General features: G+C 47.1%; 1 protein-coding gene across 1 annotated transcript in view; it reads right to left on the reverse strand.

The window, feature by feature from the left end:
- The window catches only part of cntnap1 (contactin associated protein 1), a 32113-nt gene that overhangs the window by 11164 nt on the left and 8449 nt on the right, over positions 1–12500 (reverse strand). Inside the window, 15 exon segments of the mRNA XM_027030723.2 lie at positions 214–387; positions 712–839; positions 1080–1236; positions 1492–1695; positions 2231–2353; positions 2513–2619; positions 4122–4293; positions 4620–4769; positions 4920–5181; positions 5399–5551; positions 5798–5982; positions 7649–7852; positions 8207–8360; positions 9043–9236; positions 9581–9682. Coding sequence (XP_026886524.2) covers positions 214–387; positions 712–839; positions 1080–1236; positions 1492–1695; positions 2231–2353; positions 2513–2619; positions 4122–4293; positions 4620–4769; positions 4920–5181; positions 5399–5551; positions 5798–5982; positions 7649–7852; positions 8207–8360; positions 9043–9236; positions 9581–9682 — 2469 coding nt within the window.

A 12500-nucleotide genomic window follows, 5' to 3' on the forward strand; every position in this document is an offset into this window, starting at 1 on the left:
TAGTACACACCCAACCCACCTCACCTCACCACACCACAGGATTCCCCACGAAGCCTGTGAGAGCCCAACCAGGCACATGAAGGTGGGAAAAATCTGGGAGTGTGTGGCATGTAGGGATCCCAAGACCAGCCCATGGGGTTCCAAAAACCAGCCCGAGGGGTTCCCAAGACCAGCTCTGAGGAGGAGCACTGCTCACACCTCATCTCAACTCACAGTTCAGCTCAATCCTGATGAAGTTGCGCAGGTGGTCATCTGAGTTCTCCAGAAAGACGCCGTATGTGCGGTAGGTTCTGAAATGGAAGGTGATGTCGGCGCTAGGGCCCGGTTTAAAGGTCGGGAAGGTCAGATAGGTGGGCTTGGTGATGGCTATGGTGTTCCAGATGCTCCCTGTGACAAGGGAACCAGGGAAGATGCAAAACTAAGCTGACATTTGAAAATTCAGTCTTGCATGCGAGCATGGTGCTCTGACAGCACGATACTCGGAGTGTCTGAACAAGCCGGGATAGGGACATTTAAACTGTAGCTATTAGCCAGTTAGAATTCCTTGTCAAAAGCCCTGCTTGTGGATGAACTAGTTAACGTAATATACTTAAAACCGAAGCAGATGTGCCACGAAGCTCTTCCCACAGAATGCAAATAACAGGAAACGATTCAGGAAAGCAAATTTACACACACATTCATCTGCCTGACTGGTTCATATGTAATACTCACGGTCTCCATAGCAACGCAGAGGTCCTACGCTGAAGTGGGCCTCCGAACCCGTGCGGTTGGTGTCACCAATGACAATCCGTCTAACAGGCAGATGATCCCTGAATGACAGGTAGCCCTTATCCGAGTACCTGTTCATCAAAGTAGTTTGGTAAGAGTGTGTATGCAGTCACACCAGTGGGTCTACATTCAGAGCTTTGTGGCATTTGGAACTGACTTCAAGTTCTTCATTTTGAACCGAATGCTGTCGAACGCTTTTACGTAAAGACTCTTTAGTGAATCTTTTTAAGGGTAGAGACGCAACACAGATGATTCATGAGGAGTGATATTTGGATTCGTGTGTTCATTCATTCATTGCTCGCTCCTCTCACCATTGCCGGTAGTCTGCGTCACAGTTGCACCAGAATTTGGGGTCTGTGCAGGTTTTGTTGATGGTGCAGCCACACTTCCCACTCTCAGGGAAAGACCCGCCCCAATATTCATGACTCTCGTTATGACGACCAATCCAGTAAGTGTACGGCCTCCCATCTAAAACCGGAAGCGGTAAGTGGGGGTGGGGGGGAGCTATTATATAATGCGTAATAAGAATATAATACTAATATTTTATCTCATACAGTGACATACGATCCAGCATCAGGTACATAAAGGTTTAAATATCAATACAGAGGATTAAATATTTTGGTAAATAGTTATTCTATTACAACCCCCCATGTAAGTGTGCCATTACTGTCAAGGAGTCTCACTCCCTCAACTGCCCTAAGCATTTTCCAATCAGATACCTACGTGGTGTGTTTAGGAGGCGGGACTTGTAGCACGAGAAATCGATCCACTGCTCGCAATACAAGGACGTGTTGGCTAAGGCCGTGACCTCGTCCCACGAGGCGTTCACGTACCGGACGTCCCCTATGTAGGGCCGATCCACGGTGGAGCCAGTCACCTTGGTGCTGTCAATGCGGTTGTGGTCGATGATTGTCCAGGAGCGGTTCACTGGCAAACGGCAGGTACAGAAATAAAGGCCTCGTCCGGCCGGGAGCAACAGACCATGCTGAATAAGGGAACCTGTTTCAGTAAGACTGGATTCTGACCAGGCCCCAGATATCTGTTAAAGTCGGAATGAAGATGACTGCTCAGACATTTTCATGAAGATCCAGTATAAGGACATTAGAACTACTTGGGTGGATACAGATGGCACGTTAAGCCGGAACATGGTGGATAGGTAGTGTCAGTTTTAGAGCGATAGAAAGCTCATTATGGCCTGTCCTCATGGGGCCATTGCTTCTTTTCTCATAGGAGTCAACTAGCCCCACAGTAAACGAGCTTGTTCATTCAGGGTTCGCTCGTCTAAGTGATGCACCTGTGCGGCATACCTTTCCTGTCTCCTATCGGGAGACAGGAGATGAGGTGGCATTATTTTACATAAGGTTACGTGGGATTACGTGGTTGCATGGAGATTGCGTGCGGTCAAGTGAGGTCACACGAGGACATGTGAGGTCACGTGAGGTGACACTGGGTGAAGGCTTACACTTCATCTTGCAGTACACGGTGAACGGCCTGAGAGGGCCGCTCAGGTCCGGGTCTATGGTATAGTTGCCTGACCAGTACTTTCCGTTCAGTCTGTATGCCTCACACGACTCTCTATACACCGCTGAGAAGGAGGGAGAGAGAGAGAAGAGAGAGAGAGAAGAGAGAGAGAGAGAGAGAGAGAGAGAGACAGAGAAGAACGGAGGGAAGGAAAGATAAAGCGTTTCTTTTTAGTAGCGCACACACACACGTGAACATGCACACTGACGTGTCTGCTACTCACAGTTGTGGCACACTTCACCCTTGTACCCCGTGTTGTTGCAAATGCACAAGAAGTCATTCCACGACTGAATACAGCGACCCTCATGTTCACATGGGTTGGGAGAACACCTGCGAAAGCACAGAAACCATGACAACAGCACTACAGCACTCCTAGCATGGTGACAGACGTCAGTACCTTACCTCGGTCATGTGACAGACGTCAGTACCTTACCTCGGTCACGGTGAGAGAAGTCAGTACCTTACCTCGGTCATGTGACAGACGTCAGTACCTTACCTCGGTCACGGTGAGAGAAGTCAGTACCTTACCTCGGTCATGTGACAGACGTCAGTACCTTACCTCGGTCATGTGACAGACGTCAGTACCTTACCTTGGTCACGGTGAGAGAAGTCAGTACCTTACCTCGGTCATGTGACAGACGTCAGTACCTTACCTCGGTCATGTGACAGACGTCAGTACCTTACCTCGGTCACGGTGAGAGAAGTCAGTACCTTACCTCGGTCATGTGACTGAGTCATGTACCTTATCTTGTTCAGGTACTTCCTGACCGAAGGAAGTCAGTACCTTACTTCAGTTTTACAAAATTATTATTATTGTTATTATTATTATATAAATATTATAATAATAGTTATTGTTGATTTCCATCTAATTGTTATAATTCTATAAACTTTCAGTTTCTCTGTTCCTGTTACGAACCCCAGGAACAACCCTCAGCCCCGCACAGCCACACCCACTCGCACATCTGACTCACCAGAATTCCAGCACACACCTGATCCCCATTCCCCTCATTACCTACCCCTATATAAGCTTCTCCTCCCCTCTTACCAGTCGTGAAGTATTGCTTCTATGTGGTGTACCAAGCGTTTCCTGTGTGGTTTCCCGGTTATTGACTCCTGCTTACCTTCTAGACCCCGTCTCCTGCCTGACCCTTGGACACCTCCTGAACGCTACCCCGTGTACGACCCCGGACCGACCCGACCACGCTTACCCATCCTACTGCACGGATCTTCTTCTACGTGTGTGCATTCATTACAGTTCCATTATAAAGACTGCAGTCTCTGAGTCCTGAGTGATTATTAGACTGAATTCCTACACTATTGTTCATCTTTGATGTGAAACAGCAGCCCCTCTGCTCCCCTCTCTTCTCCTCTCTTCTCCTCTGCTCTCCTCTCTTCTCCTCTGCTCCCCTCTCTTCTCCTCTCTTCTCCTCTGCTCTCCTCTCTTCCACTCGCTTCTCCTCCCCTCCCCTCCCTCCCCTCTCCTCTCCTCTCCTCTCCTCTGCTGTCCTCTCCTCTCCTCCCCTCCCCTCTGCTCCCCTCTCCTCTCCTCCCAAGTCTGTGTAAATTCTAGTGTCCGGGATAATGTCGTAATGTAAGCTTGTAGTGTGCAATGCAAATGCAGCACATGACAACAACAATCCCACAAACAATTTAATAACGTGCATTATGCACATATTTGCAGAGATATGGACAAATCACACACACACACACACACACACACACACTTTACATACAGGCAAAGATGGATGTATCTCACACTCATACATACATAAAGATACTGAGCATGCACACAAACATGGAGACATTGCACAGACACACGCGTGCGTACAGACCTGTCGGTGATGCCACACGTTCCCAGGAGCAGCTCCGTGTATCTGCCCCACTTCCTCTGTAGCATCACGTCAATGTCCACTGGCTCATCATCAATAAAGATCTGCTGCATGCAGCCATGGAAACGGGCCAGCTTGGTCACGCAGCGGCCCGTGTTATTGGTTTTAGGGCAGCCTGAGCCAAAATGAGCTCCATCAGTCACGCCCTGCTCCGCTGACATGCCAAACACATCTCTAAAATGCCTACGCTGGGATTCTTTCTACTCCAAGTACAGGACTGTGAGAAGGATTGCCTCACCTGCACTCCTTAATCTCTGGACCTGCACTCCTTAATTTCTGGATCTTTACTCCTTAATCTCTGGACCTGTACTCTTTAATATCTGGGCCTGTGCTCTTTAATATCTGGGCCTGTGCTCTTTAATCTCTGGACCTGCAGACCAGTGCTGGGAGCAGTAGCTGTAGATGTATATCTCCCACATATCAGCACACCCCACTACTCACCCCCAAAGAAGTAGCGGTCTCCAGTGCGCACCATAAATGGGTTGGTGATCTTCAGTGGGGAGCTCTCATCCTCATCAATGGTGATAGACAGCAGGTTGTCCCTGGCGGCCAGGTCCACCGTGTGCCAGAAACCGTCATTCAGGCGGTATCCTGGCAATGCAGAAATTACCCATCTGATTAAAAGCTGATCTCAGAACAGTTTAGTTTTCATATAGTGCAGTGGTTTAGTTTATATGGAATGATTTGGACTGAGAGCAATGCACCAATATCTCAACCCTGGTCAGACGGGTCAAATGTTACCTGCAGCAAATCGGAGCCGCTTGTTTCCTGGCTGGGTAAGGGTGACGTTGACCTGGCCCTCGCTCAGACCCAGCTCCAGAGAGCCCAGCTCATCTGCGAACCTTGTGAACAACAGAAGGCCAGTGTAGTCCCACGAGCGGAACTTAAATTTCACTGCTAGCCGGTTCCTCCGGAAGAATCCAGGCACCTGCAGGTAGTTGTTGGGACCTGCAAAGGTCATAGGTCGCCATAGGAGGTCGCGGCAGGTGTAGTGCATCTTTTTCTGATGGAAGAAGGGATGACAAATAGGAAGAATCACTTCACAAATGGTCAGGGATCTCATAAATGCACTCTGTAGGTACGTGTTTGTGTCTGATTTCTCTAAACAAGCATGCATCTCCTGTACCTTAACAATGACCTCATCATCGCCATTCTCATCGATTTGGTAACTGCCGACTGAGTAAAGGTAACCTCTTTTGAACGCTGATATCGAACTGTACCTTTTTAGGAGCCAGTCGTATGTCGGGCTCCTGGTACATGGTCTTGTAAATTACATTGATCCCGTTGATGAAGACGTTCTCCATGCAGCCGCGGAAGTTGACCTTACCAGGGAGGTGTGGCATGTCCTTCTCTATAACCCCGCCCACATACATCTGAAGGGAAAAAGGACATTGACTGTTTTAATGGTTTACTTTTAGTAAAACAACTTCTACACAGCAAAAGTGAACACCTGATACGAAATCAAAATCAAATTGACTGATTTTTATCATTGTCGTCTCTCACACCCATTTTCCTTTACACTTTAACTCTGCTGCAAAAACATATGTGTTTGCATTTTTTCATACTCTTCTGCCTCTGCTGGCGCTGGAGTAGGTCCTCCCTCACTCCTGCCAGCTCACCTGCTTGTCCAGGTCCAGGTAGCCGAACTCTCCGTTGAGGACGGCTCTTTCGGTCTCGCTGTCCAGTGTGAAATTGAGCTCGCGGCCGCGGCGCCTGATGCTGACGTAGTGCCAGTGCTGGGTGTCCAGTAGGTTCCCCAACCTCAGCACCGTCATGCCACTCGTTGTGTGGACTGTACTGCTCCCTGCGAAATCCCAGGAAACATCCATGTTGTGTCATAAGTTCTCACTCTGTGTATGTGCGTGTCAGTACCTTCTCACTCTGTGTGTGTGTGTGTGTGTGTGTGTCATACATTCTCACTCTGTGTGTGTATCATATTCTCACTCTCTCTCTGTGTGTCATACATTCTCACTCTGTGTGTGTATCATATTCTCACTCTCTCTCTGTGTGTCATACATTCTCACTCTGTGTGTGTATCATATTCTCACTCTCTCTCTGTGTGTCATACATTCTCACTCTGTGTGTGTCAGTATGTTCTCACTCTTTCCTTCACTTCAGCACCCAGTACGTCTCTCTTCAGATGACAGATGCACCAAATCAGACACAACATCCACTTTTATGTTTTGTTTGTGTCCGTAACATCATATTGGTGCTAATTGTGAAGGAAAGCTAGTGAGAGGCACCTAAGGGTGGAAGACATTTTGCGACACCTCCAGTCCGTATTCAGCCATCTCTCTCAGACCACACCCACCAATCACAGCACACATTCACTTGCCTCTCAGACCACACCCACCAATCACAGCACACATTCACTTGCCTCTCAGACCACACCCACCAATCACAGCACACATTCACTTCTCCGTTCCCAATCACCCACTTATTTAATCACACACAGCTATTCCTCATGTATTCTCACTCCTGTTTAAATCCCACAGGTGTCTGAGTTCATTGCTTCACGTTGAAGGTCCCTAGCCTGAGGGTACCTAGTCTGAAGGTCCCTAGCCTGAAGGTCCCTAGTCTGAAGGTCCCTAGCCTGAAGGTCCCTAGTCTGAAGGTCCCTAGCCTGAAGGTCCCTAGCCTGAAGGTCCCTAGCCTGAAGATACCTAGCCTGAAGGTCCCTAGCCTGAAGGTCCCTAGCCTGAAGGTCCCTAGCCTGAGGGTACCTAGCCTGAAGGTCCCTAGCCTGAGGGTCCCTAGTCTGAAGGTCCCTAGCCTGAAGGTCCCTAGCCTGCATAGATACTTTGCTGAGTCTGTTTCCTGCAACTGTTAAGACAAAGCCTTTTTCACTTCGTTTACTTTTGTAAATAAATAATTTTTGAGTTCATCACTCGCTCCCTCTTCAGTGTCACAACATCCTTTACAAAAGCACTGGTTGGTTCACTGTTAATTTAACCTGTTTGGCGAAATCATAAGGGGACCTATCAGGTTCATTTCCATCATTTTATTTACATGCTTCAGTATTCCAAAAACATGATTTTTTGCATACTGTCTCTATTCACCCTCTAAGTGAAATGCTCTGTTAGTGCTTCTGTGCCTTTAAACTGCCCCTCCTGTGAAGTCTAGTGTGTTCCAATTGGTCAGCTCATCCACCTAGAGCTAGCCAAGCTTGCCACTGGGTGGCCAATAAGGATTGTGTTATGAGATTGCATCATCTTGTAACAAAGGAAAAGGGCTGGAATTCCCAAGTGGTGTTTTGGGCAGCTGAGAAAAGTTTCTGTGGGAGGATTTACTACCTGTGGGATGTACTTTGGGCTTTGTAAATTTGCGGACTGTTAATTTGCACAAAATGTGCAAAAATGTGCCCCACTGACTGTTCTCTGACTGTTCCCTGGCTGCTTTTCCTCTCCCATTCCCAGCCATGGGGGGGGGGGGGGGGGGGGGGGGGGGGGGGGGGGGGGGGGTAACCTTACCCAGGCTCATGTGCAGGTAGAGCCTGCCAGTCTTCAGCTCCAGCGTGACCAAGTCTCCCTGCAGGCCTTGGCTGTGGAGCAGCACGCCATCCTTCTCCAGGGTCTTAAAGTTGACCGCGTAGTGGTCCTGCATGGTGTGCATCCTCCCACCAGGAAACGAGTATGCCAGCATGTCATTACCCTCGAAGTGCACCACGTACGAGTCTAGGGGCCAAGGGCGCAGGGGGTTAAAAGGTCAGAAAAAGCACAAGACCATGCTAGACCACAAGCGCGGGATAGAACCTAGAACATCAATATAATTCACATGTCTATCTGGCCCTTTTCAGCTTTCCAGACAGATTACATAGCTTTAGCGTTGATTGACAAGGCAGAGTGCTATGCTAAGCAGCTAAACAGAAAACATCATTATGAGAAACACTGAAAAATCATTTATTTGGTCTAAACGATGCCTGTGAAACAGCAGTGAGAGACAGTGAGGGCAAGAGAGTTGATTGGGAGTTATTTTATTGACAGAAGGTTATTATTAGTGAGGGCAGGTGTGGACTCGGGCCGCCGTACCATAGGGACAGCCGTAGACCTCGAGCCGCACGCCGATCTTCCCGCCGCCCTCGGTGTTCCAGCCCATCGGGAGGAAGCGCAGGTGCTTGGCTGTGAAGGCGTAGTGGAACACGTTCCTCTTCACCTGGTAGTAGTTCCAGTTCCCCGGCAGCGTCTGGGAGAGGAGGGATCATTATCTTGAGACAAGCACATGCGTGCAGAACAGCAGAGATGCAAGTATATAAGATTCAGTGGCATTTACACACATGTACACACACACACACACACACACACACACAATCACACACACAATCACACACACACACACTCACACACACTCACACACACTCACACACGTACACACATACATACATACACACCACAAACACACACACACTCACACACACACACACACAATCTCACACACACACACACACACACGGACACACACATACATACATACACACCACAAAAACACACACACTCACACACACACACACACACACACAAGCTATAGCAGGTTACAGGCTTATAGCAGGTTACACACACACACACACACACTCAAACACACATGCAAGCATGTGCACACACACATACACATGTATGCATGCACAGACCAACAATTGCAAACATACAAAATTACACTTAAAATCACAAAATGACAATTACAAACACGCACACACACACACACACACACACACACACACACACACACACACACACACACACACACACACACAGACATTCGCATAAATGCAAACACACACACAGACCAGCAGATTTGTATGTACTTAACATAACACTTAATACACACACACACACACACACACACACACACACACACACACTGACTTTACCATGTTGCCCCCTCTCATAACGTAAGGTGTCCATGCATCAGGCCGGTCTCCGTAGAGCAGCGTGTACTTGGTCACCCAGTCATAGGAGTTGAAGGTGCCCTGAGTGGCGATGGCCACAATACGATACTTCCTGCCCAGATCAATCTGTAACCAGGGCTGCCTGTCTTCAGGAGATGGAGACCAACCGCTGCTCCCTACACATACACACACACACACACACACACACACACACAGACGCGCACGCGCGCGTGCTCAGATCTACCATAGAGCTTACCATAGACCTACCATAGAGCTACTACAGAATGTATCATAGATCTACCATAGAGCTACCATAGAACCTATCATAGAGCTACCATAGAGCTACTATAGAACTTACCATAGAACTTACCATAGAGCTACCATAGAACTTACCATAGAGCTACCATAGAACTTACCATAGAGCTACTATAGAACTTACCATAGAGCTACCATAGAACTTACCATAGAGCTACCATAGAACTTACCATAGAACTTACAATAGAGCTACCATAGAACTTACCATAGAGCTTGGCAAAATGAGCAGAATAGAGGAAATTATATCTGGAGGAGGCCAGGAAAGAGGATGCATAGAGGGGAGAGATCAGTGGATCTAAGCATGGCCCTGGGATAGAGAGAGAGAGAGAGTATCAGAAAAAGTATGAAGTGAATTAGTCTATTAGAATAAATCGATGTCTAGTTTCTTCATTGTCATTAAAAATTAATAATAATGAACATTAACAGTAGACTACAGCCTCCTCAAGAAACAAAGCCCTGATTTCAAACTGCACTGCTTGACAATAACCAAAAGTTAATGGGAAAATAAGTGTTTAATAAACTTTAGCATTACCATACCCAGATGAGGAAACCCTCAGTAATGAGCGAGAAAGAGTTCATCACACATTTATTGCTGCCTGGAATATTTCTCATGGGCCGTACGTGAGATTCAGCCTTACTTCCCTTAAAGTGGTCTTTCTCTTTCAATTCTATTCAGTCAGCAAACAGTGAAGACACACAGTGAAGGGCTGATGGATTGTATGGCATAAACCCCTGGATGTGTCAGGGTGGATATTTAGACATGAGGTCCATAGTTAATATTTACATTTACATTTGTAGCATTTAGCTGATGCTTTTATTCAAACTGACTTACAATTGAATTTGGTGTTAATATACCTTTAAAATGCTGTATATGGAATGCAGTGGAGCCCTTCTAAGTTATTTTGTGAATTCAGAGAAAGAGCCGCTCTGTTTGTTTTGTTTTGTTCTGAGTGATAGTGAGGGTGACAGGGATAGTGAGAGTGGCAGTGATAGTGAGAGTGAGACTGAGAGTGGCAGTGATAGTGAGAGTGAGACTGAGAGTGGCAGTGATAGTGAGAGTGAGACTGAGAGTGGCAGTGAGACTGAGAGTGGCAGTGATAGTGATAGTGAGACTGAGAGTGGCAGTGATAGTGAGAGTGAGAGTGGCAGTGATAGTGAGAGTGAGACTGAGAGTGGCAGTGAGACTGAGAGTGGCAGTGATAGTGAGAGTGAGACTTAGTGGCAGTGAGACTGAGAGTGGCAGTGATAGTGAGAGTGAGACTGAGAGTGGCAGTGATAGTGATAGTGAGACTGAGAGTGGCAGTGATAGTGAGAGTGAGACTGAGAGTGGCAGTGATAGTGAGAGTGAGACTGAGAGTGGCAGTGATAGTGAGAGTGAGACTGAGAGTGGCAGTGAGACTGAGAGTGGCAGTGAGACTGAGAGTGGCAGTGATAGTGATAGTGAGACTGAGAGTGGCAGTGATAGTGATAGTGAGAGTGAGAGTGGCAGTGATAGTGAGAGTGAGACTGAGAGTGGCAGTGAGACTGAGAGTGGCAGTGAGACTGAGAGTGGCAGTGATAGTGATAGTGAGACTGAGAGTGGCAGTGATAGTGATAGTGAGAGTGAGAGTGGCAGTGATAGTGAGAGTGAGACTGAGAGTGGCAGTGAGACTGACTTGGCAGTGATAGTGAGAGTGAGACTGAGAGTGGCAGTGAGACTGAGTTTGGCAGTGATAGTGAGAGTGGCAGTGATAGTGAGAGTGGCAGTGATAGTGATAATGAGAGTGGCAGTGATAGTGAGAGTGAGAGTGAGAGTGGCAGTGATAGTGATAGTGGTAGGGATAGTGAGTCTGAGAGTGGAAGAAAGAGAGGAAGAGATAGAGAGTGATGAAGTGATGGTGGAACAATGGTCTTCCCTAAGGTCTGAACACTAATGTATTCACTTGGGCTCCACATTAATGGACTAAGATCAATGCATAAGGTTATTTCTCGTGTGTGTATGTGTGTGTGTGTGTGTGTGTGTGTGTGTGTGTGTCTGTGTGTGTGTGTGTGTGTGTGTGTGTGTGTGTATGTGTGTGTGTTAATCAGTGTGTCTGTGTATAGAGGGTAAGGGTCCACAGTAATTCAGAACAGTTTCCTGTGACACTCCTAGTGCAGTGTTAGGGTCAGATAATCCCAACTCAGCCTTGACCAGTCCACAACACAATTCATTTATGCCTCTGCACCAATTCCAGCCAACTGGAGAGGAATGAAGTGGGTGGGTGGCAAAACGGACAGATGGATGGATGATAGTAAGCTCTATTTAAATAGCACCTTTTCAATAAAAGGATAGCGGATTATATTACTGTTGGTAGATCAGAAAGCTCCTGTTAGAACACACCTACATGGGGGCGTTACCATGGAGATATTCAGAGATCACTCTGAGTATCTTAAAATCAATGGTGACAGCCACAGATAGCCAGTAAAGCAGTCTGAGCACAGATGAGACATGCTCGCTCATTCTCACGTGTATAAAACACGATCCCTCATTCTCACTTGTATAAGACATGCTCCCTCATTCTCATTCTCACGTGTATAAGACATGCTCCCTAATTCTCATTCTCACGTGTATAAGACATGCTCCCTCATTCTCATTCTCACGTGTATAAGACATGCTCCCTCATTCTCATTCTCACGTGTATAAGACATGCTCCCTCATTCTCATTCTCACGTGTATAAGACATGCTCCCTCATTCTCATATGTATAAGACATGCTCCCTCATTCTCATTCTCACGTGTATAAGACATGCTCCCTCATTCTCACGTGTATAAGACACGCTCCCTCATTCTCATTCTCACGTGTATAAGACACAATCCCTCATTCTCATTCTCACGTGTATAAGACATGCTCCCTCATTCTCATTCTCACGTGTATAAGACATGCTCCCTCATTCTCATTCTCACGTGTATAAGACACAATCCCTCATTCTCATTCTCACGTGTATAAGACATGCTCCCTCATTCTCATTCTCACGTGTATAAGACATGCTCCCTCATTCTCATTCTCACGTGTATTAGACATGCTCCCTCATTCTCATTCTCACGTGTATTAGACATGCTCCCTCATTCTCATTCTCACGTGTATTAGACATGCTCCCTAATTCTCA

This window comes from Electrophorus electricus, chromosome 1, assembly GCF_013358815.1.
Source record: "Electrophorus electricus isolate fEleEle1 chromosome 1, fEleEle1.pri, whole genome shotgun sequence".
NCBI classification, from domain to species: Eukaryota; Metazoa; Chordata; class Actinopteri; order Gymnotiformes; family Gymnotidae; genus Electrophorus; species Electrophorus electricus.